This window comes from Aspergillus caelatus (genome assembly GCF_009193585.1).
Source record: "Aspergillus caelatus strain CBS 763.97 unplaced genomic scaffold BDV27scaffold_112, whole genome shotgun sequence".
NCBI lineage: Eukaryota > Fungi > Ascomycota > Eurotiomycetes > Eurotiales > Aspergillaceae > Aspergillus > Aspergillus caelatus.
In genome coordinates, this window is record NW_022475375.1 from 89198 (window position 1) to 110567 (window position 21370).

At 49.3% G+C, this 21370-nt stretch overlaps 6 protein-coding genes across 6 annotated transcripts; 4 read left to right on the forward strand and 2 right to left on the reverse strand.

Moving 5' to 3' along the window:
- Positions 1-588: 588 nt before the first annotated feature.
- On the forward strand, positions 589-1327 carry BDV27DRAFT_146080 (serine hydrolase FSH; the record flags this gene model as incomplete). The annotated part of the gene is made up of 2 exons (XM_032070516.1): positions 589-604; positions 660-1327. 2 exons carry the CDS (start codon positions 589-591, stop codon positions 1325-1327), a joined length of 684 nt encoding a protein of 227 aa, XP_031926591.1.
- An 891-nt stretch (positions 1328-2218) lies between these two features.
- BDV27DRAFT_158751 (type I polyketide synthase) lies at positions 2219-10417 on the forward strand (the record flags this gene model as incomplete). Its single annotated transcript, XM_032072754.1, has 7 exons — positions 2219-2509; positions 2564-2708; positions 2772-3040; positions 3087-3523; positions 3585-3741; positions 3807-4443; positions 4494-10417. The coding sequence occupies 7 exons, from the start codon at positions 2219-2221 to the stop codon at positions 10415-10417; spliced, it is 7860 nt and encodes a 2619-aa protein (XP_031926592.1).
- Positions 10418-10776: 359 nt separating this feature from the next.
- On the forward strand, positions 10777-13507 carry BDV27DRAFT_158752 (C2H2-type zinc finger protein; the record flags this gene model as incomplete). The annotated part of the gene is made up of 6 exons (XM_032072755.1): positions 10777-10903; positions 10970-11371; positions 11424-11696; positions 11768-12731; positions 12792-13207; positions 13278-13507. 6 exons carry the CDS (start codon positions 10777-10779, stop codon positions 13505-13507), a joined length of 2412 nt encoding a protein of 803 aa, XP_031926593.1.
- Positions 13508-13631: 124 nt separating this feature from the next.
- On the reverse strand, positions 13632-15277 carry BDV27DRAFT_158753 (MFS transporter; the record flags this gene model as incomplete). Its single annotated transcript, XM_032072756.1, has 2 exons — positions 13632-14853; positions 14922-15277. The coding sequence occupies 2 exons, from the start codon at positions 15275-15277 to the stop codon at positions 13632-13634; spliced, it is 1578 nt and encodes a 525-aa protein (XP_031926594.1).
- A 623-nt stretch (positions 15278-15900) lies between these two features.
- Positions 15901-17957, reverse strand: BDV27DRAFT_165438 (MFS general substrate transporter; the record flags this gene model as incomplete). The annotated part of the gene is made up of 3 exons (XM_032073931.1): positions 15901-16974; positions 17014-17347; positions 17875-17957. The coding sequence occupies 3 exons, from the start codon at positions 17955-17957 to the stop codon at positions 15901-15903; spliced, it is 1491 nt and encodes a 496-aa protein (XP_031926595.1).
- Positions 17958-20314: 2357 nt separating this feature from the next.
- Positions 20315-21034, forward strand: BDV27DRAFT_165440 (uncharacterized protein; the record flags this gene model as incomplete). The annotated part of the gene is made up of 1 exon (XM_032073932.1): positions 20315-21034. The coding sequence occupies one exon, from the start codon at positions 20315-20317 to the stop codon at positions 21032-21034; it is 720 nt and encodes a 239-aa protein (XP_031926596.1).
- Between the last annotated feature and the right edge of the window lie 336 nt (positions 21035-21370).

The window sequence follows — 21370 nt, forward strand, 5'->3', positions numbered from 1 at the left end:
TCTCAACAGGGGAGGGAGCAAATGGGGGCCAGAAAGACTGGGGCCAGAATGCAGCACAACTGAGCCTTGTACACCAACATGGAGTGACCCAAGCGGCCGTTGCAGGGCCGGTAAAATCCGTCAGGAGATGTAAGCGGGGTGGGAATCAATGCAGTGTTCGTCTGAAGCGCCATGTATCTCACAGGCACCACGTAATACGCAGCAAGTAGACTAATTTGACCCTGTATGGGGGTCGATTGGTCTCTCCGAGGAAGATGCAGAACGTCAAGCAAGGGTGCCTGCATGTGCCACGGCACAACTGGCACGGTCATTTTACCAGATTTCCAGAGATGGTGAACAGTGTCAGATATGCCCTTTTCGCCTCATACTAGGGAATAGAGACGCGCATAAAGAGATTTAATGAGGCGACCCACATCCGTCCAGGACAGACATCAATCTCTACCCTCATCTACAAAGTTGAAGCCCTACTCTCGAAAGCCGAACAAGATGCGATTCCTCTGTTTCCATGGAAGGGGCACCAACAGCCAGGTTAGCGCTCTACATTCTCACCATATAAGATATCGCATTAACTGCCTCGACAAACAGATCATGGAGTCACAGATCGGTACATATGATCCATTTTATTGGCGAGCGTGAGTATCAACTGACCCGATTGGCAGCCGCCCTCCGACACGAACTTGATACTATACATACCTACGATTACGTGGAGGGAACCGTCCCAGCTCCCCTGGCTCCCGGTGAGTCCATTGCCATCGTCCTGGAGACGACCCTTGTTGATATCGGAAGGCCATTAGAACTGGAGGCATTCTTCCCTCCGAAAGGGGACTACTATGATTACTTTTCCTTTGAATCGGCTGATAGTGTCCAAAAAGCACTGGATGACCTTTCGTCTTTCCTGGAGACCGAAGGCCCATATGACGGCCTGATTGCTTTTTCCTTGGGAGGTGCTCTCACGGCCACCTATCTCATCCGGGAGGCCAGACGGCACCCTGAAAAACCTTTACCATTTAAATGTGCCATCTTTCTGTCCGGTGGTGCACCCCTGGATCCGGTGGCTCTGGAACGGGGACAAGTGCGTTTGCTAGATGACGCGGCGGCTGGAAACCAAGCATTGCGCGGGTTGCCCACCGTACACATTTGGGGTAGTAATGACGAACTATGGGGTGATCGAAGCGAAACACTGTATGCGCTATGCGATCCCCATGAACGCACGAAGGTGTTGCACGAGGATGGGCATGCAGTTCCAGGGGCAAGGGCCAAAGAGGCACTGTTGCGCAGTGTTAGGGCAATCCGCAGAACAGTGGGGAGGGTAGCGATAGCGGGTTAATAAGAATCGGGAAAACATTGGAGTAGAGGCGGAGTGCATGCATTGTATGGCATACTAGTGTTTTTGGCCGACGGACTTCCGTGTGGGGCTCTTCTTACTTGCATCAATTAAGGATAGGGACCGGGGTTTGGTTGGCGGTAATCACGAATTATTTAGTGCCAACAGCACATGCATAACACGCCAATAAATCGAAGCTTGGGTACCTTGTCTATTGGGCTATACTATGTATGAGAGAGTCAACCTAATATTCTTAGACAGGGTTGTTTACTCGATATGCGGAAGGTGACGCCTGATCAAATGATGAAGTGCTGTGCCGCCTGATTCCGACAGCCTCAGGTTAACGAGTACCCACCCTGACTCAGCCGCACTAATTTCTGACACAAGCCTGCAAGGATCGACAGGAGTCTGACGTCCAATATATGTACCTACTATACAATCGGGTAGTCCTGGATGGGACCACCCTTTCATGGAAAGTACTCCGTGTTACGACGTCGGGGTATCCATGTCCTTAATTCAGTAATTTGCAGCGATATGACTAGTGACATTACTACCCATGATCGGTAGCAGATGCAGGTGGACGAATTTGGTAGCCTAGAGAGAACAGGACATTGACCTGTTGGGACGGGCTCATCCCTTGATAGGACCAATGTAGCCGCAGAGGAAAGCAAAACATGGGCAGTTAGAGGGCTCCTTCATTCCACAAGATGACGAGACATTGTGAGGCTCCGATCATGAGCTGGAAAAGGGGCCGAGATATTGATAGCGAAGGAGTATTAAGGTAGGCCCACATCAAGATATCTCTGATCGGAGCCGCATTCTGTATTGAACTATCATGAGCTCTACCAATAAGTCCTTCAATCCTACTCAGTCTATACTCAACCATCCAGCAACATGGCACCTCATTTGACAGAGGACATTGATTTTCCCAGCGAAGTATCAGTTGGGCTTCCTAGCGGTGAGAAGATATTTCCCTGTTCAGACAACAGAACGCTTGCCCTGGACGAGGACAAGCTGGAACCGATAGCAATTGTGGGCTTCTGCTTTCGGTTCCCAGACGATGCTGTCAACTCCAGTGGTTTCTGGAGCATGATGATGGAAAAAAGATGTGCCATGACCGAATCTCCAAAGGATCGTATCAGCGTGTCTGGCTGGCACCACCCGAACAGTAGACGGCGAGGACAGGTCTGTGACTGCAATAGCTCAATCGGTTCACATAACCCCATCTGACCTATATAGTACCCGTCCCGGGGGGCGCATTATCTTAAGGAAGATGTATCGTTGTTTGATGCCCCATTCTTCTCTTTATCAGCCGATGAAGCAGCGGCCTTAGACCCGCAGCAGCGACACTTGCTGGAGGTAACCTACGGGGCATTGGAGAATGGTATACCACCAAAACCCAGTACTGAATAGCGACTGCAGGTAGCCCATACTGACGACTCAGCAGCGGGAATACCGATGGAAAAGGCAGTCGGATCCCAGACCTCCGTGCACATAGGCTGCATGAACAGCGACTATCGGTTAATGGCCTGCAAGGATGTCGAGATGACTGCAGACTACGATGTAGTCGGTGTAAACATGTGTATGAACGCCAATAGAATCAGCTGGTTTTTTGATTTCCATGGCACCAGCATCGATATTGATACAGCCTGTTCGAGCAGCTTGGTGGCAATGGATTTGGCGTGCCAAAGCCTGCGAAACGGGGAAACAGAGATGGTAACTCATCCAGATTCTTTTGCCAAAAAAGCTAACATGGGCGTAGGGCATAGTGTCGGGCACGAACCTTATCCTGTCCGCCGACATGATGCAGGTGTTCTCCAACGTGAACATGCTATCCCCTGATTCTAAATGCCACAGTTTCGACCATCGTGCAAATGGTTATGGGCGTGGTGAGGGAACTGCTACCTTGGTGATCAAGCGCCTTGCGGATGCGATTCGAGATGGAGACACGATTCGTGCAGTCATCCGTTCAACCGGGTCCAACTCGGATGGTCTTACGCCCTCAGGCATTATGCAACCTAACAGTTCGGCTCAGGCCCAATTGATACGGAACACATATCAAAAGGCTGGATTGAGTATGAAGCCCACACGCTTCTTTGAGGCCCATGGAACAGGTACCCCGGTGGGAGATCCGATTGAGTGCAATGCATTGGGAGAGGCTTTCCGGGGCCATAGAACAACAAACGATCCGCTGATTGTGTAAGACTATCGAGCCTTGATCCGGCAAAAAGGAAGATCGAAGCTAATGCGGCCGTGAAAGGGGCTCTGTGAAATCTAATATCGGACACCTGGAGGGTGCAAGTGGCGTTGCTGCTCTCATTAAAACTATTCTCATCTTAGAGAGTGGCTTAATCCCTCCAAATACGAACTTTGAGAAATTGAACCCGAAGATCGATCTGGAATTTCTGAGGCTGAAAGTGCGTTCTCAATAGAAGACCTCCATAATAACGGTTCATTTTTAGGCGTACTAACATTATTGTAGCTTCCTTTAGAAGCTATGCCATGGCCAGCAATTGGTTTACGGCGAGCATCTGTTAATTCTTTTGGTTTCGGTGGGTCAAATGCCCATGTGGTGCTGGATGACGCGTTTCATTTCCTACGTGATCATGGCCTTGTCGGGAACAATGTCACAAACGAGTTCCCTCCAATGCTGGCGGCAGCAAATGGCCCTCATAACGTTCCGGAAACGCTTGTATCCTCGGCCCCAGAACCGATTCTTGAATCACCCAAGCTTTTGGTGATCTCCTCGTCAAGGAAGACAGGGGTAAAAGATGTGGCCCTTTCATATAAGACACACTTTGAAGGGCTTGTCTTCTCACCAGGAACATTTTTGGAGTATATGGAGAATCTAGCTCACACTCTGAACATGCGTAGGAGTGCACTTACTTACAAGAGCTTCTGTGTTGCGTCGAGCCCTTTAGACCTGTGTAGTGTGGATAAGAAGACATCATCTGTCTACCAGGCTCTCGATAACCCAGTCTTAGGTTTCGTTTTCACAGGCCAAGGTTCTCAGTGGGCAGGAATGGGACGTGAGCTACTCCACTACCCCGTATTTCGCAATACCATTGAAGAGTGCGAGGTAGTTCTTTGTGGTTTTGGGTGCCCTTGGTCCCTACGCGGTTAGTGAGATTCCTTCTGGACCGATCTTAGCAGTGCTAAAAGCAGACAGATGAGATATTGAACGATAGCCATTCGACTAGAATAAATGAGCCTGAAGTCGCCCAGCCCGCAAATACCGCACTTCAGATCGCATTGGTTGAATTACTGCATGGCGTTGGCGTTCAGCCTGCAGCCGTGATTGGACATTCTTCTGGGGAAATCGCAGCTGCATACGCTCTCGGCGCTCTGTCCATTAACGATGCGATGAAGATCGCATACTACCGCGGCGTATGTGCGGTGAAGCTCGCAAGAATAAACCAGCGGTCAGGTGCAATGATCGCTGTTGGCCTGTCTGAAGCCGATACGCGGGCGTACATGGAGAGGGTTTGGGACGTCCACAATCATCGCGGGATTGACGTTGCCTGTATCAATAGCCAGAAGAGTGTGACGGTATCGGGTGATGCGGACCAGGTGGAAATCCTCGGGCGTCTGTTGGAGGCAGACAACGTCTTTGCACGCAAGTTAAAGATTCCGGTTGCCTACCATTCATCACATATGAAACGTGTCGCAGCATTTTATGAGAAGTGCATGACAGGATTGTGCAGAGATTCGGTTGCGGATACCGGAATTGGCGTTATGATTTCATCCGTAACAGGCCAGAGAGTGCAAGCTGCAGAACTGCGTTCCCCACACTATTGGGTTTCCAACCTCGTTTCGTCCGTGAAGTTTATGGACTCATTCTTTGCCATATGTACAAAGTCGGGACGGAGAATTCGGAAGAAGCTCGACGGCAGTCATCGCGCGCAGTTGGGGGTGAATATTCTTCTTGAAGTTGGGCCACATGCTACCCTCCAAGGGCCTATTCGAGACATGCTGGACAGCCTCCCATGGGGCCGTGACGTTAGCTACTTTCCGGTCATCCGACGAAAGGAGAGCGCAGCCTATACTTTCCTCTCCGCCCTTGGGCATATTCATTGCCTGGGTAGCCCGGTCAATATGGACAGGGTGAACAGGCTTACTGGCTCAGTCCGGAAGCGTTATCATGTGCTCACCGATCTACCTCAATACCCCTTCGACCACTCGACCTCCTACTGGCGCGAAAGCCGCTTGAGCAAAAGAAGTCGCCTGGTTAATCGAGGCCGACATGACCTTCTTGGGAAACCAGTAACAGACTGGAATCCCTTGGAGGCTCGATGGCGCCATCATATACGGCTTTCAGAGATGCCCTGGGTGGAGGATCATATCATTAATGGCGCTCTCATCTATCCCGCAGCTGGCATGCTTGTTATGGCAATCGAGGCTGCTGATCAGATCGCCGATCCCATTCGCCCAGTTTTTGGTTTTCAGCTCAAAGATGTCAAGTTCCAGCGTGCTATAGTGGTACCTAGAACAGCCGATGGAATCGAGACTAACTTGCTGTTGCGCACAATGTTAGAGGGCGGCGACATCGCCTCGTGGATGGAGTTTAGACTCTGTTCATATGAAAATGAGGAGTGGCAAGAAAATTGTCATGGGTACATCAAGATCGATCATGGGTCTACAGACGAGCTTACGGAACAGGGTCAAGACCTGGAAGATTGGTTGCAGCAGGATAACGAAACTGCTAAAGCCTGTACGATTGAGATGGACCACGCTCGCTTATACGAACGTTTGCAAAAGTGTGGATATGAATTTGGGCCTGAATTCCAAACGGTGCTAAGTGGAAAATGCAATAAGGAACATCAGGCAACGGCCTCAATCAAGGTTTTCCAGTGGCCTGCTAATCAATACCCCCAGGCTCATGTCATCCATCCTACGACCTTGGATGGTATTTTACATCTGAGCTCTGCTGCCATTGCAGCGAGTGACATGTCTACTAAATCTCCCACCGCAATACCAACAGGAATTCGCTCCCTCTGGGTAGCCAAGCAGGGCTTGAGCGGGCCGTCGATCGTCACTCTCCATGCTTCAACCTGGAAGAAAGCAATGCACAGTCGTGGATATGAATTCGACGTGAGTGCTACAGACGAGCAACGAACACACCTTCTTGCCCAGGTACGCGGTCTTCAGTCCACTATCGTGGCTGACAGCACGAGAGATGCCTCAAAGGATACAGAGGCCAAGACGACCGCGTATCATATTAGTCGCGTGCCAGACCTAGATTTCTTGAGCACTGAGCGACTGGCCAAATACTGCGAACAAGCACTACCTCAGGAGCCAGAGCCGGTCGGCTTTTTCAAGGAACTAAATTTCGTTCTGTACAAGTTCCTCGACGATGCGGTAAAAGACCTCAACGGAGACGCCGCTAACGACGATGGCATCCAACCTCACATCCGTCGATATACTGAGTGGGCCAGACAGCAGCGGACCAAATATCACTCAGGTAGACTTCCACTAAGTCAGGATAGGTGGGCTGATTACTTGCAAAACCCGGAATACTTTGAGGAGGCATGTCAGAGAGTCGCCTCTGCAAATGATCTGGGGTATGCCTTTGTCCACACCGGGCGTAATTTGGTTAGCATAATTCGTGGAGAACAGAACTCCCTACAGTTCCTTTTCACAGGCGATATGATGGAGGCTTGGTACAATGAGGTCAATAATCGAGCTGGTTGTCTCAGCACATGGGGGTTGTACCTCAAGACACTAGCAAAGAAGAATCCCACTATGCGGATTCTGGAAATAGGAGCCGGAACTGGAGGATCAACAGGTCACATATTGAATACACTTTCTGTCGACTGCGATGATGGCAACCCGCTTTATATGTCTTATGATTATACTGATATATCTCCAGCCTTTTTTGAGCGGGCAGCGGAGCGCTTTGCCAGGTTCCCACGTATAAGCTTCAAGAATCTTGACATTAATGAAGACCCAGTCATGCAGGGCTTCCAGCTTGAATCATACGACCTAATTGTCGCAGCCAACGTACTACACGCAACGCCGAACATTAAGGCGACCATGCAGAACGTACGCAAACTTCTCAAGCCTAATGGTAAAGCGATGCTGTACGAGATCACCAGACCTGAAATCATTCGGTCCGGCTTTATCGCTGGTTTAATGGAGGGTTGGTGGGCTGGTGTAGAGAACGGTAGACCATGGAGCCCAGCGCTGACGGTGACTCAGTGGGATTCACTGCTGAAAGAAACCGGCTTTACTGGTGTGGATATCGAATTTCCCGATTTCGTCAGCTCAGAATGTCAGGAGATGGCAATCCTGGTTGCGAGTGCCTCAGAGGACACGATTGATTATCATATGACCGGTTCTGCAGCTAAACTAGTACCCAAATCCTTCTCCTTTGTCATCGACCCCACTTCCACCAGACAAAAAGCAACTTGCCGAAAGGCAGGTCAAGAACTACAACGTGTATACCCTGAATCAGCGGTTCACTGCTGTAGCCTCAAGGATTGTGCTTCTTTGCCAGCCCTCTCGGAGGTGACGCTCGTCTTCGTCCAGGAAACCGAGACACCACTTCTGAGCGACATGGACAGAGAGACATTCTCACAAATTCATCATCTGGTTAATCAATGTAGTTCTATTCTCTGGGTCACCGCAGGTGGTGGACGTCGACCAACGAAGCCCGAATATGCCATCGTTGATGGATGGGCTCGCACGCTCCGGAATGAAAAGGTCAGCCGACGGTTCTGTACCTTGGCCCTAGACATTGACCAAGAGGTCCAGTCTCACCAAATTGAATATATTGTACGAGTTATTGAGAAGGGCCTCTTGAAGCAGGCTGGGCCATATGAGCCGGAATTCGTGGAGTTAGACAGAATGCTGCACATTCTGCGGGCTGAGCCCACGAAGCAGTTAACGAATGATATTTATGCAGCCTCCCTACCGAAGCAGTCGAGTGTCAAGCTTTTGAGTGAAGCGGGACCCGTTCAGCTGGCAGTTAGAACTCCTGGTCTGCTTTCATCGCTGCATTGGGCTGACGACGACGACGCTTTCCAACCACTGCAGCCAGATGAAGTTGAGATTGACACCAAGGCAGTCGGAGTCAACTTCAGAGACGTACTAGTTGCACTGGGTAGAGATCTCGAAACTTCCCTAGGTCAGGAATGTGCTGGAGTGGTGAGGCAGGCTGGTGATCTCTCCGGTTTTCTTCCCGGCGATCCGGTACTTGTCTTCGGCCCTGGACAATTCAAAACCAGAGCTAGGGCCAGACAAAGTGCTGTTTGCCGAGTTCCGGAGGGTATATCCTTTACTCATGCAGCTGGCGTGCCGGCAACATTTGGCACAGCGTGGCACATCCTTGTCGGCATTAGCCGTCTTCAGTCTAGCCAGAGTGTTCTTGTTCACGCTGGGGCGGGTGGTATAGGTCAAGCAGCAATTCAACTGGCGCAGTATATCGGTGCTGAGGTTTATGCTACAGTGAGCACGCGGGAAAAGAAACAATTACTTATAGACAAGTATGATATCCCAGCGAATCATATCTTCTACAGCCGCGATACCAGCTTTATCCACGGTGTCATGAAAATGACCAATCGCCACGGAGTCAGTGTGGTAGTAAACATATTGGGTGGAGAGATTCTACAAGCTTCATGGGACTGTGTGGCGTCTTACGGTCATTTGATTCATATTGGCGGCCTATCCAACGGCAGATTTTCTCTAGCACAGACAGGCCGACAAGCCTCTTTCACCCATTTTGATAGCGCACTGTGGATGCGTGATAGGCCAGAAATCGCCAAGAGGACTATTGAGACAGTCCTGAATCTTCTAGCTGAAGGCCAGCTTCGCGTTCAATCCCCTTACAGGGTCGAAGTTGCAAGTTCGATGGAAAATATATTCAACCCAATGCAGGATGGAACTGCCATGGGTAAAACTGTCATTGATCTTACTCCAGAGGTCAAAGTTCCCACTGTTTTGGAGACCCAGGTCCTGTCCAAGCTCAATCCTGACGCGACCTACGTTATTGCTGGCGGCCTTGGCGGATTGGGTCGGACTATAGCACGATGGATGGTTGACAGAGGGGCTCGCAATTTGGTTCTTCTAGGTCGGTCGGGGGCCAAAACAACTGCTGCATTTGAACTCATTGATGAACTATCTGCAAAGTGCGTGTATGTTCATGCTGCCCCATGCGATGTGATAGACACGGAATCCGTGAGGCAAGTTATACAAAGGGTATCGCAGACAATGCCCCCGATAAAGGGTTGCGTGCAGGGATCCATGGTCCTACGCGATTCAATGTTCAGCGACATGGCCTATGATGATTGGCGACTGGCTGTTGAATGCAAGGCCCTTGGATCCTGGAATCTGGAAATGAATCTTCCTAGGGACCTGGACTTCTTTGTCATGCTGTCCTCCGCCAGTAATATTATTGGACTCACCGGTCAGTCCAATTACGCTGCGGGGAATTCGTATATGGATAGCCTTGCACGCTATCGAGTTGTTCACGGTCAGAGAGCTGTGTCCTTAGATCTTGGGCCTATGGTCGACGACGGTATACTCGTAGAGACTGCCGGGTTTCTCGATAAGGTGCTTGCATACGGGTCACTAGCACCCGTCACCCGAGCGCAATTATATAGTATTCTGAATCATTATTGCAGTCCCAATCAACAGAGCCTAGACCCCGGCACGGCTCAACTGGTATTCGGAATTTCTGGCAGCAATGGTGACCGCAACACGCTGGTTGAAAAGCCCCTCTTTAGCCGACTCAAGCTCGAGAATATCTCGGGTAACCCTGTCTTGCAAGGCGAAGGCTATGATCGGATAGACTTCAAAAAGCTCTTCCAGGAGGCGACTTCTCTACAAGAAGCACGTCAAATTGTGAGACGAGCTGTCATTGACAAGATGGTCCATTCATACCACCTGATACCCGAGGATGCGGAGGTAGATGCCTACGCGCCTCTGCATACATTCCGTGTTGACTCACTTCTAGCAGTCGAACTCTGTAACTGGATTGGAAAGGCGTTCGCGGCGGATATAGCGGTCATGGAAGTCATGGGGGGTGCGTCGTTGGTGATGGTGGATCTTACGGTGGCCACGAGAAGTCAACTCCCTCATCCACAATGGACTTGAGGGTTATTGAGAAGGAAAGCCTATACTAACTTGTTTCTAAATCATCAAACTGCTTGCCGTGTATTTCTTCAAGTAGAAGGACTAGAAGAGGAGGTGACCTAGGAGGACTTTTAACATATTTTAGTACAACAGGAAGAACCTAACCCTGGGTCTGCTTCCAGATCCACGCCTTAACTTTGAAACATCAGCCACATAAATCTGTATCCAAATCTGAGCTACCACTAAGAACTTCTTTTGTTCATCCCTCGAGCCCTAACCTGAAAATGATGACATCACGTCACGTGCGTATCATCTCCGACAAATATTCAGAGCGTTGGAGAAGTTTTACCGACAGACAAAATCTCCCATGAGAGCAAACAATGCCACCTTCTCACATCTCCAATGTGGGCCGTCAATCTAGTACTGGGGTAGGAAAGTCTTACACTTGCACATACTGTCAGCGTGACTTTCGACGTCTGGAGCACCTCCAACGTCATGTGAGACTCCGTAAGTCTACTGAGTGTATTTCAGTCGCTTGAGGTTACGAAAATTACAAGGCCTGACATTTTAAAGATACAAATGAAAAGCCATTTGCATGTGCCTGTGGACAGTCATTTGCCAGGAAAGATCTTCTAAAGCGTCACCACCGAATCGCCCATGGTGGCGATCAAAATCTGACACCCTCGCGTAAAGAAGTGCGCTCACAAGCTAGTGAACTGCATTCAGATACTGTCTCTCCCTCGGGGAATCGCTCCTCGCGGGTTGAGACCCCAAATACGACAGAGCCTTTTATCTCACCATCTACTCCAGCCTTTAGCGCTACAGTGGACACAAGCTCGCGTGTGTTATCAAATGGAAACCAACTGCCGGGGTATAATTCATCAGCGAATGTACCCGCTGTAGAAGCAACAGCAAACACACTGTCTGCTGGAATCAGCTCAGGTGATACAGTGATTCATACTACTCAAGAGCCAGGTAAGCCATTGGTTACTGTTAATCCAGATTCGTGCCGCTGAAAGGTCGATAGTCATCACATTTCCCGATCCACACAATTTCTATGACCCTTTGGAGGACTTTACCAGCTTCATCGACAGTATGGGTCTGGCCCTTGATTCGGAGAGTCTCGTCGATCTCAGAAGTATCCCACTAGAGCATGCACCGCTATCCAATGTGCTCCATGCGGATAGCTATCACGCTCGTGTCCCCCAAAATTCAAGGCCAGACTACGACGAGGAGCAAAGCGAGGGTGTTCATAGGGCGCAGTCACCCACGTTATTACCCATTCCATTGAATCCAGCAGGTAAGATACTATTCGACTCATCTGCTAAACACGCGAACACTAATAGTGAGCTCCTCACTCTTGGGAATCAGCGGTGCAGGCAGCCGTATATATGCCACAGTTAAAGATTACGGAGGCACAGAGGGCACACCTTGTGCAAGCCCTCGGCCCATTCCAGCATTTAATGCCTGGGTTCACCCTGCCATCTCGAGACTCTTTAACCCGATTCTTAAATGCCTATTTTGACAGGGTTTATCCGCATTTCCCCTTCATGCATGGCCCATCGTTTCTGCCAGAAAACTATTCCTTAGAGTTGATTTTATCAATGGCAGCATCTGGTGCCCAATATCGGTATGAGCACCGTAAAGGCCGGGTACTCTTTTACGCATCGAAAGCAATTTTCCATGAGCGGCAGCGACACAGAGAGGCAACCTCGTGCAAATCTGACCTATTGCCCCAGCCGATCATAGTAAACCCTGACCCTTATTCACCAAGTCCGACAATTACGGATGATATCAGATGTCTACTAAATCTGGCTATATACGCAACCTGGCAGCAAGATCCCGAGGTTGTAAAAGGTGTTTGTGGTCTTCAAAGCACACTTGTCCGTCTGTTGAGAGAAAGCGGATTGGTGGAAGTGAACATTCCAGACTCGGACGAACTTAACTGGCAGACATGGTTACGGCTGGAGCTGGATCGCCGTGTTAAACTATTTGCGTTTGCCTTCCTGAACCTGCAAAGCATTGCATATAACCTACCACCTATTCTCTTGAGTCACGAAATCAACCTTCGACTCCCGTGCACCTGTGAGGAGTGGAGGGCGGTCGACGAGAGCAATTGGAGACAATTTCGCAGGGATATTCCCCGAGAACAGAGCCTTTTCCAAGACGCCCTAGCCTTTCTCTTAGCGGGCAAGGATTCCCCGAGCTCAATTAAGCCAATCCCTTCCCCGTCAGCCAGCATCATTCTGATACATGGGCTGCTTCACCGCATTCTCCTTAGTCGACAGGCATCGCTGTCAGGTGTTGTTGCGTCGGATCAGCTGGATATATTTGAGTAAGAATCATCCGTCGCCGTTGCTACATGGTATAGTTTGAGATTAGCTGACTAAAACAGGAATGCCCTGCGACGCTGGACATCTACATGGCAACTCGCACCCGAATCCAGTCTTGATCCTCTGAACCCTAACGGTCCGATACCTTTTACATCTACCGCGTTGCTTGGATTGGCATACACCCGGCTTCAGTTAGACCTCGGGCCCTGTAGAGCGCTGATGACAAGAGACCCACGACAAATAGCCTCCACATTACTTGACTCCGGGCCCCTTATTCGCAGTCGCCGCCTCCTTCCCGCTCTACTCCATGCCACCCACGCATTGAGCATCCCAGTAAAGCTAGGCCTGGAGTACATATCTCGAAGCCAAGCCTTTGTATGGAGTAACCAACACGCACTCTGCGGCGTAGAGTTCGCAGTTCTACTGAGTAAATGGCTGCACGCTGTAGGCGAAACGCAGGAAAAGCAACCCCTGGAAGGTAAGTACCCACACCAACAACCACAGTGCATTTGTTCGCACTCGTCAGAAAACGCCTGACAAAAAGACAGAACATGAGCAACGGCTCTTAAACTGGGTCCGTCGAATCGTCGAAGAAGGCAGAACATCTCTCGATGATAGTGAGGATAATACATCTGATGGGCTTAATTGTGAAAGACTAGCATTTTTCGTAGTACACTTGTGGGCACGGATCATGCGCGGGAATGCCCAGTGGCCTTTTATAGATATCATTGGGCATAGTTTGGAGTTATACGCAAGCGGACGTTATGTGCTATCATAGACTGGTGTGTATTTATTCTACGATGATGGAATAAGAGCAGCTCTCAAAGACGAACCGACGAGTAAACCTCTATCTAAACAAAACATGCTCATGAATCTATAACCTAACATAAAAATTCATCTCACTACTTCCCTCCCTCCCCCCGTCCAAACCTAGACCTCCTCCTCAAGGACCCTCCATAAAACCTCAACAAATAGATTCCCCCAATACAAAGAACAGTCAACCCAGCCAGAAGCGAACACCCACCTCCCACCCCCAAATTCCCAAACAATGGACGCGAGAAAATCACCGCCCCACAAGCAAGCGCACTTCTCATAAAATCTGCCGCGGCAAATACACTCGCCGCATGCTCTGGGTAACAAGCCGGGATATACAAAAAGACCGACTGCATCAGCACGAACACACACCCGGGGTATATGACAATGCCCAGGGACGGGACAATCCAATGAATTTCAGGACGAGAAGCCCACCCAAAGAGGAAGAGGCCGATTGAGGGGCCGAAGCAGGCGACTAAGGCTGGGGTGAGGAGGTCTTCTGGGTCTTGGGTTCGATGCGTGCTGGATTTGGATTTGGATTTGGCTTGCGGGATGAAGATGAGGTAGTTGTAGATGTTGTATATTACTACGGAGATTGTGGTGCCGATGACGATGGCGAGGAAGGCTGTGCCCATTTGGCCGAGGTTGAAGTTGTAAATATCTATGTAGACGAGGGGAAAGGCTTCGAAGAAGGTGTAGTAAATAGCGTAAACGAGGGAGGTGTAGATATTTACGAAGAGGATGGTCGGGTCCATGAGGGTGATTTTGATTGGGGTTAGGAGGGATTCTCGGACGATGTCGTGGAAGGAGATGTGTAATTGTGTGAGTTCGGTTGCTGTGCGGTATTGCTTTGAACCATCTGTGGCTTGGAGGCGCTGCGCTCTTCGGTAGAGGATTGTTGATGGGCTTGTTTCTGGGAGGAGGAGGATGAGGATTAGGGCTGGGCCGGCGGCCATCAAGATCTCCCACATGGAGAAGCGCCAGCCGAGAACGGGGATCGCGAATCCCGAGACTAACATGCCGATTGCTGGGGCGCAGAATATGCAGTACACCCATGCTGTCATGGCGTAGGGACGTACGTAGGGGTCGTAGATGTCGCTTATGGATGCGCCGCCGGTGGCCAGACAGGGGCTACCGAAGAAGCCTTGGAGGAATCGCAGGAAATAGAACCCGATAGCTGAGGGGGAAAACCCTGTAGGGATACATAGAATCGTGAAGATAATGAAGGATATCACGTATGGGAGGTTCCGACCAAAGCGAGGGATCTCACTCAGGGGACTGAAGAGGAGCGGACCGGCGCCGTATCCTAAGCTATTGTTCGTCGAAGAGCACTTAGTTTTGGGGAACGTCAAATGGTCACCGGGGGAGCAATAACATACACATAGAGAGCAAGTCCTAGAGACGACTCGGCGGGATTCACGTTGAACTCTTGCATGAAGGAATCCTTTCCAGGACTGTATATCGGTGCTGCCATGTATACAACAAAGCTATAGTAGCCAATGACGAAGACCACCCATGCTTTCTTCGTAGATGACCAGTTGAGAGGATTCTCGGGATCACCTTCCCCATACCAGTCCACAATCTTTATGTCCCCGTTTGAAGCCCCAAATTTAGATGTACACTCAATGATATTTGAATGGCCATCATGCTCCTCTGGGTATTGTAGCCAGGAAGGCCGTGCGATTATGCGGAGGCCTTGACCCAGGGAACTGTCACGGAAAAGTTGCAGCGCCATAGGATGAACTGTGCTGGGTTATTTCCTTCGTACGATTAGCTATCCTTATCCCGTCCTTGAATATACGGAAACAATAGATACCTACTTGACTGTCGTAATCCACAGCTTGAATGGCGAACAGTCTGCAACGTCCGTAGCCCACTAGTAGCAGGATCTAGGTTATACCTATGACTACAACATTTATGGTGATCCAAATCAACTACTATATATATATAACTACTAGCGCATACAGCCAAAAAGTAGAACACAACGGAACGGTGTAGAGCAATTACAAATGGTGGACATACATCGGTAGAAATTTCTTGGAGATCTCCAATTTGTAAATACGCATCTCCCCCAAAATGCCAAGCCATCCACTTCAGCCCTCTAGTAGTGAACTCAGCCACGCTGTCTTCATTTGGCTTCTCCTACATTCTTATAATTTTGATACCCATTGGCAAGTGAGCTACCGTTTGTAGGAACTTTGCACTGCAATGGCTGTTACATGTCCTACTATATATACCTTAGCTTGCTTAGACAAATTAAGTGACTGGCGCCTCCTTTCGTTTCTAACTTTCTTCTATTTTTCCTTTTTTGTTTGATAGACTATTGTCTAAGCATATTAAATCAAGACAATACTGTCTTTATTGTAGATGTTCCTTCTCCTCGGCCTTAGGAATCCGAACAAAAACCCCACAGATCAAAGCGCTGAGCAAAGATGTCGCCAGACTAAACCACCAGATAGCTCTCAGTGCATCAAGGTTCAGACTGTAACCCTCTTCTTTAGTAACACTCTCTCCAATCGTATCTCCAATAGCTGTAAAAATTGCAGATGACAGGTTCTGCATAGTAACCAGCAAGCTGCCCGCCGAGCCTTGGAAGGACTTCGGCACGTTGGAGGTCACAAAAATGGACGCAGCTGCAAACGACATGTCCGGTCCGAAAGCCACGAGGATGACACCAGGGAACGACAGCGCCCAGTAGATAGTATTAGAGGTTTGTGGGAGGAAGAAGGCCGGGCCCAAAGCGAATGCAATCATGCTGCATATGAGTATGTAGTGGCCTGGGAGAACATGGAGTGTCTTGGCAACTACCACTGTAGCCACTGTTCCTGATATGGCAAGAGGTATGAAGTAAAGAGCGGCGATGATTGGGGGTTTATCTTGTATTGTAAGAAAGAAGCGGACTGCGTAGAACATCCACGCGCCGTTGAACGCCCCGTATCCCAGGAAATATGAAATCAGCAGCCATATCATGCCTGGTGTCTTCCAGAGTCGGTTGTCGATAAGAGGTCGGGATACCCAGCGTTCCACGAAGTAAAAGGCAACAAGGAGAAACATCCCTACAATGACCAAGATGTATGTATATGGTGTCCAGTGGGTGGGCGCGCCCTGTGTCAGTCCGAAGATGAGTAGCCCACACCCGCTCACTGAAATAGCCGCTCCAAGGTAGTCAAAGTCCTTGATGGACAGTTTTCCGTCACCTGCCGCACCGGACGATGGTGGGAGGTTCGGAACCGCCCAGTATGCAGCGACTGTGCAGACGGCACACATAATGGCTGTAGAGCCGAAAACCCAGTGAAGATGGGCACTGAAGGCACCACCCTGCAGCGCGCCGACACCGAATCCCAGGGGAATCATGGCAGCCATCGACGAGAAGACCGTTGTTTTTCTCTTACCGGGCTTATAGATGCGTCCCAACATGCTCACAGCAGTCGACTAGATCATGCCTACTGCAAGGCCTAGCATGGCACGAACAACGAAATGTAACACCATCCGGGATGGCGTGATGGAGAAGACTCCAATCAGGTTCCAGACCGTGAGCCAGACCAGAGCACCCACAGTTAGCCACTTAGGGTTCGTCAGATCTGCTAATGATCCCGATACCACGACAGAAACACCATTGGCAAGACAGAAAGAACCAATCAACCACGGGGATTTGGACCCATCAAGACCTAACGCACCTATCAGAGTGATCTGGTTGACGAGGGTGTTTGCCAGCACGATTGCAAAGAAGAGCTGTCCCACTGAACAGACTACTACAAACACCATCTCTGCGAAAAGTGTGGGTAGCTCCGGGGGCTTGCCATGACTTTGCCGTGGTGCTTGGTCGTCACTTTCATTTTCGAGGTAGTCGACGTTGTGTGGAAAACGATTCACCGTTCGAGGTGGATCTGAATGAGCTAGGGGTGGAATTGGGAGCTCCATCGGTATGTTAAAAGAAAAGAAAGCACGTCCAAAGTCGCTGGTTTGGTGAATTGGATTGATTAGGGTTCGAAAGAGCGGTCGCTGAGCTAGGCTATAACTATTCCCGTTTCACTGTCAATACATTGAAAATCCTAACCAAAACAAAGAGCAAGCACATGTATCACAATAAAACTTTCCTACATTCTTTGATTTATAATATAGAGTGGGTCGATTTGGAGTCATTATGCAGTTCGGACATGGAGAAAGCTGAAGCATTGCAGTATAGTGTACTGAGCTCATGATTGATTTACTTTTATGCCAACAAGATTATAACATGATTTACATGCTGCTCTGCAGCTTCTTAGTCACAATTTTCAAATAGTAGAATACTTAGAAGTAAACGAACATATCATATTCGTCTAACAAACTGACACACAGGATATTTCATCCCCAATATGCCAAGCCCAGAACAATTTGATAGTGGAGCCAACGACAGTGGCGACAAGGTCTACCATGTCATCTTATAGGATTAGATAAGGGGTCATACAATGTAGTCAAACTCAGTCGATCCTAAGATACTAACTACTACTACGAAATAATGGTCCTATTGACGATAAGCCCCCGAGTTAGAGCGGAGGGTCACTTGTAATCTTCCATAACACTCTGTCGAAGCTTATTCAATGATCTCTCAGATTCTGCACACCAGGTGCACTGCAATATGTTTATTTCTCAGCCCTATCATACTAATAGCCGAACAGAGATTATGAATTCGACTTAGTTGTTACTGAATTGGCCAATTTGAGTACAACCATTAGGGCTTAACTCTGATTGGTCATTTTGAGTTCAACGCTCCGTGGCTTGTCGCTGTCGCTGATTGGCTACTTTAAGTACACTTCCCCGTGCATGGTTTTAATTGGTTATTCTAAATTTATATAGACTATACGTTCTATCCTAAATGATTTAAATTGCTGTGCTTGAGCTGATATCTTTTCACTGCTCGATTGTTAACGCATCCTCGCTTTCTTCACTCCGAGCAATTGCAGGACTTTCGAAGTGAAGCGCTAGGAGACAATGGCGATCTCAGAGCACTGTTCGTCCATGATTGGATGCTTCGCATGCAACTGATGAAAAGCAGGAGACGCTCGTTGATCACGAACTTTATTCTCCTACCAAGGTTACTTATCCAGAGGGTGGCCGTGATGCCTGGTTGGTGGTGCTGGGTGCCTGGTGTGGTTTAACCGCATCTCTAGGGATCTACAACACAGCCGGTGTGTTCGAGGTCGTTGTCTCAAAAGTACTCTTGCCGGAATACTCTCAGTCGACTATTGGCTGGATATTCTCCGTCTACGCCTTCGTGAATTGGGTCTGCGGGGTGCAAGTTGGACCGACTTTTGATGCAATGGGCCCGCGTGCTCTGATCATTGCAGGGACGATTTGCACGCTCATTGGCATTTTCGCACTCAGCGTTTGCACAGTTAAGATCAGCTTTCATATGAATCTCCATGGGTTATATGTTCTCAACATACTCTCCTGGAATTCCCTTTCTCATGAACTGCTTAAAGCTCTCCTTCCTTGCTAATAGTGACATAGAATACTATCAAATCTTTCTGTCATTCTCGATCCTGACTGGTATCGGTTCATCCCTTCTCCTCACCCCATCAATGGGTTGTGTCGCTCATTGGTTCATGGAACGTCGCGGCCTGGCCAGCGGCATAGCATTCATCGGGGGCAGTTTCGGTGGCGTTATATTCCCCTTGATGATTCAATCCCTACTCCCTCAAGTGGGCTGGGGATGGTCAATCCGTATTCTGGCATTTGTGTTGCTCGTGCTTTGCACCATCAGCGTGACATTCTGCCGAAGCAGAGTTCCACCGCGCAAAGGAGCTAAAACAACGTGGCGGGATACATTACCCGACCCTCGAATCTTCATGGATGGTACAGGAGTGATGGCAGTCACGACTGCTGGACTCGTCCTAACGGATCTAGCATACTTCATACCTATCACATACACGGCCAGTTACTACATCGATCGACAAAATCTGCCTCAAGAAGAGGCTTTGACGGGGTCAGCAGCATTTGCATATCAGCTTCTCGCGATTCTCAATGCTGCTTCGTGCGTTGGGCGGTACGTGGCGGGTGACTTGGCTGATCGGTTCGGCCGGTACAATACCATGATTGTCTCGTTGTCCCTCTGCACAATCTCCGTTCTGTGTTTCTGGCTACCGGACATCGTCATCTCCGATCTAGATAACCCGGCACTTCTCATAGTCTTTATCATACTATTTGGGTTCTGTAGCGGCTCGAATACTAGCCTGACACCGATCTGTCTGGGCCAGCTTTGCGACACTCACGACTATGGGCGATATTACGCGAGCTGCTTCACGGTCGTGTCTTTTGGAGTGTTGGCAAGTATTCCTATTGCTGGGAGTCTTCTTAATGTGGTGGATGCTACAGGGAAAGAAAAGTATTGGGGGACCGCGCTTTTCGCAGGACTCAGTTATGTAGCTTCTTTGCTATGTTTTCTCTGGGTCAGGATCAAAGTAAAGGGGTGGGATTGGAGGGTCAAGTGGTAGGGTATAAGTTCTTACGGGGTTATACTGTTATACTTTATAGCGGCGGGGACCCCGCAAATTTAGGTTAGCGTAGCCCTAACGATTTAATGTACATAAAAAGGATAGAACCAAATTCTAGACCAAAACTTGGCATTTAGAATGAACAAAAATCAGGTACCTATTCTAGCCCTATGACCAGATCAGGCATAGTGCTAGTTCATACCCCTCAGTGCTAAAGGCTTCCGACTTAACTCACTTATACATCACTCGACGTCAACTCCCACCCAACCTTCCTTGGCCACTCTAATTGTCATCTCAAAATGGAAACACAATGTCCCTCTACTAGTCCCAATTTATTCCAAACCTCCCATTCCCGTTGGCTCGCCATCACACATCGCGCCCCATCATCCCATTCATCATTCTTTTACGGCGTCAAATCCACCAAGATCTACTGCCGCCCTACCTGTGCTGCGCGCATTGCTCGCAGAGCCAATGTCGTGTTCTATGATACAGCAGAGCAAGCGCGCCGTGATGGATTTCGGCCATGCAAGCGCTGTAAACCAGATAACGCCAGCTTTCTCGGAGAGAAGGAGGAGGTTGTCGCAAGGGTTATAACGCTTTTGCGGGTAAAGAAGGATGTAGTGGCGATGAAGCGGGGGGTGAAGGAGTTGGCGCAAGAGGTTGGGGTTTCGCCGAGTTATCTTTGTCGCGCATTTAAGAAGACGATGGGGGTTACGGTTGGGGCGTATATTATGGAGTTTGAGAAGGAGATTAGTCACGGCGAGGGGGAGAGTTCGATTCAATATTTCGAGAACCATGGGTTGGATATGGCGGATGTGGGGACGGGGCTTCTAACGCCGGTAGAAACAGCGAGGAATTCTCCGGCGCCTATTGACGGTCTAGAGCAAGGGTTGGTAGAGGGGAGTGTGGGAAATGTTGAAGAGAATCTGGACATGAACTTCAATATCGACGAATGGTTCTGGACGGATGACTTCTTGAATGGTAGTACCTACGGGTGGGCTATACAAGGTGCTTCATAGTAGTCTGCAACTGACTCTACTATGGTAACTTTGTTCAAACTGGCTGCCTTTTGCCATGACTACTCTAATGCTTTTCCTTCTTCTCCCTCTACTCCTCCTCCTCCTCCTCCTCCTCCTCCTCCTCCTCCTCCTCCTCCTCTGAATCCTCCTCTGCCTCCTGCCTTTCTGCTTAACGTCCTTACTCGACGCCTTCAGGCGATGTATCTTGTTCTTCAGGGTTAACAAATAGAATAAGGCTAGTATAGAAAGTTAGATCTATGAGGCGAGAAAACTGGTAGATGGCAGGAACATTTCTAGAAGGGGGCCATGGCTATGGTTCTTGGACCCTACTATCGA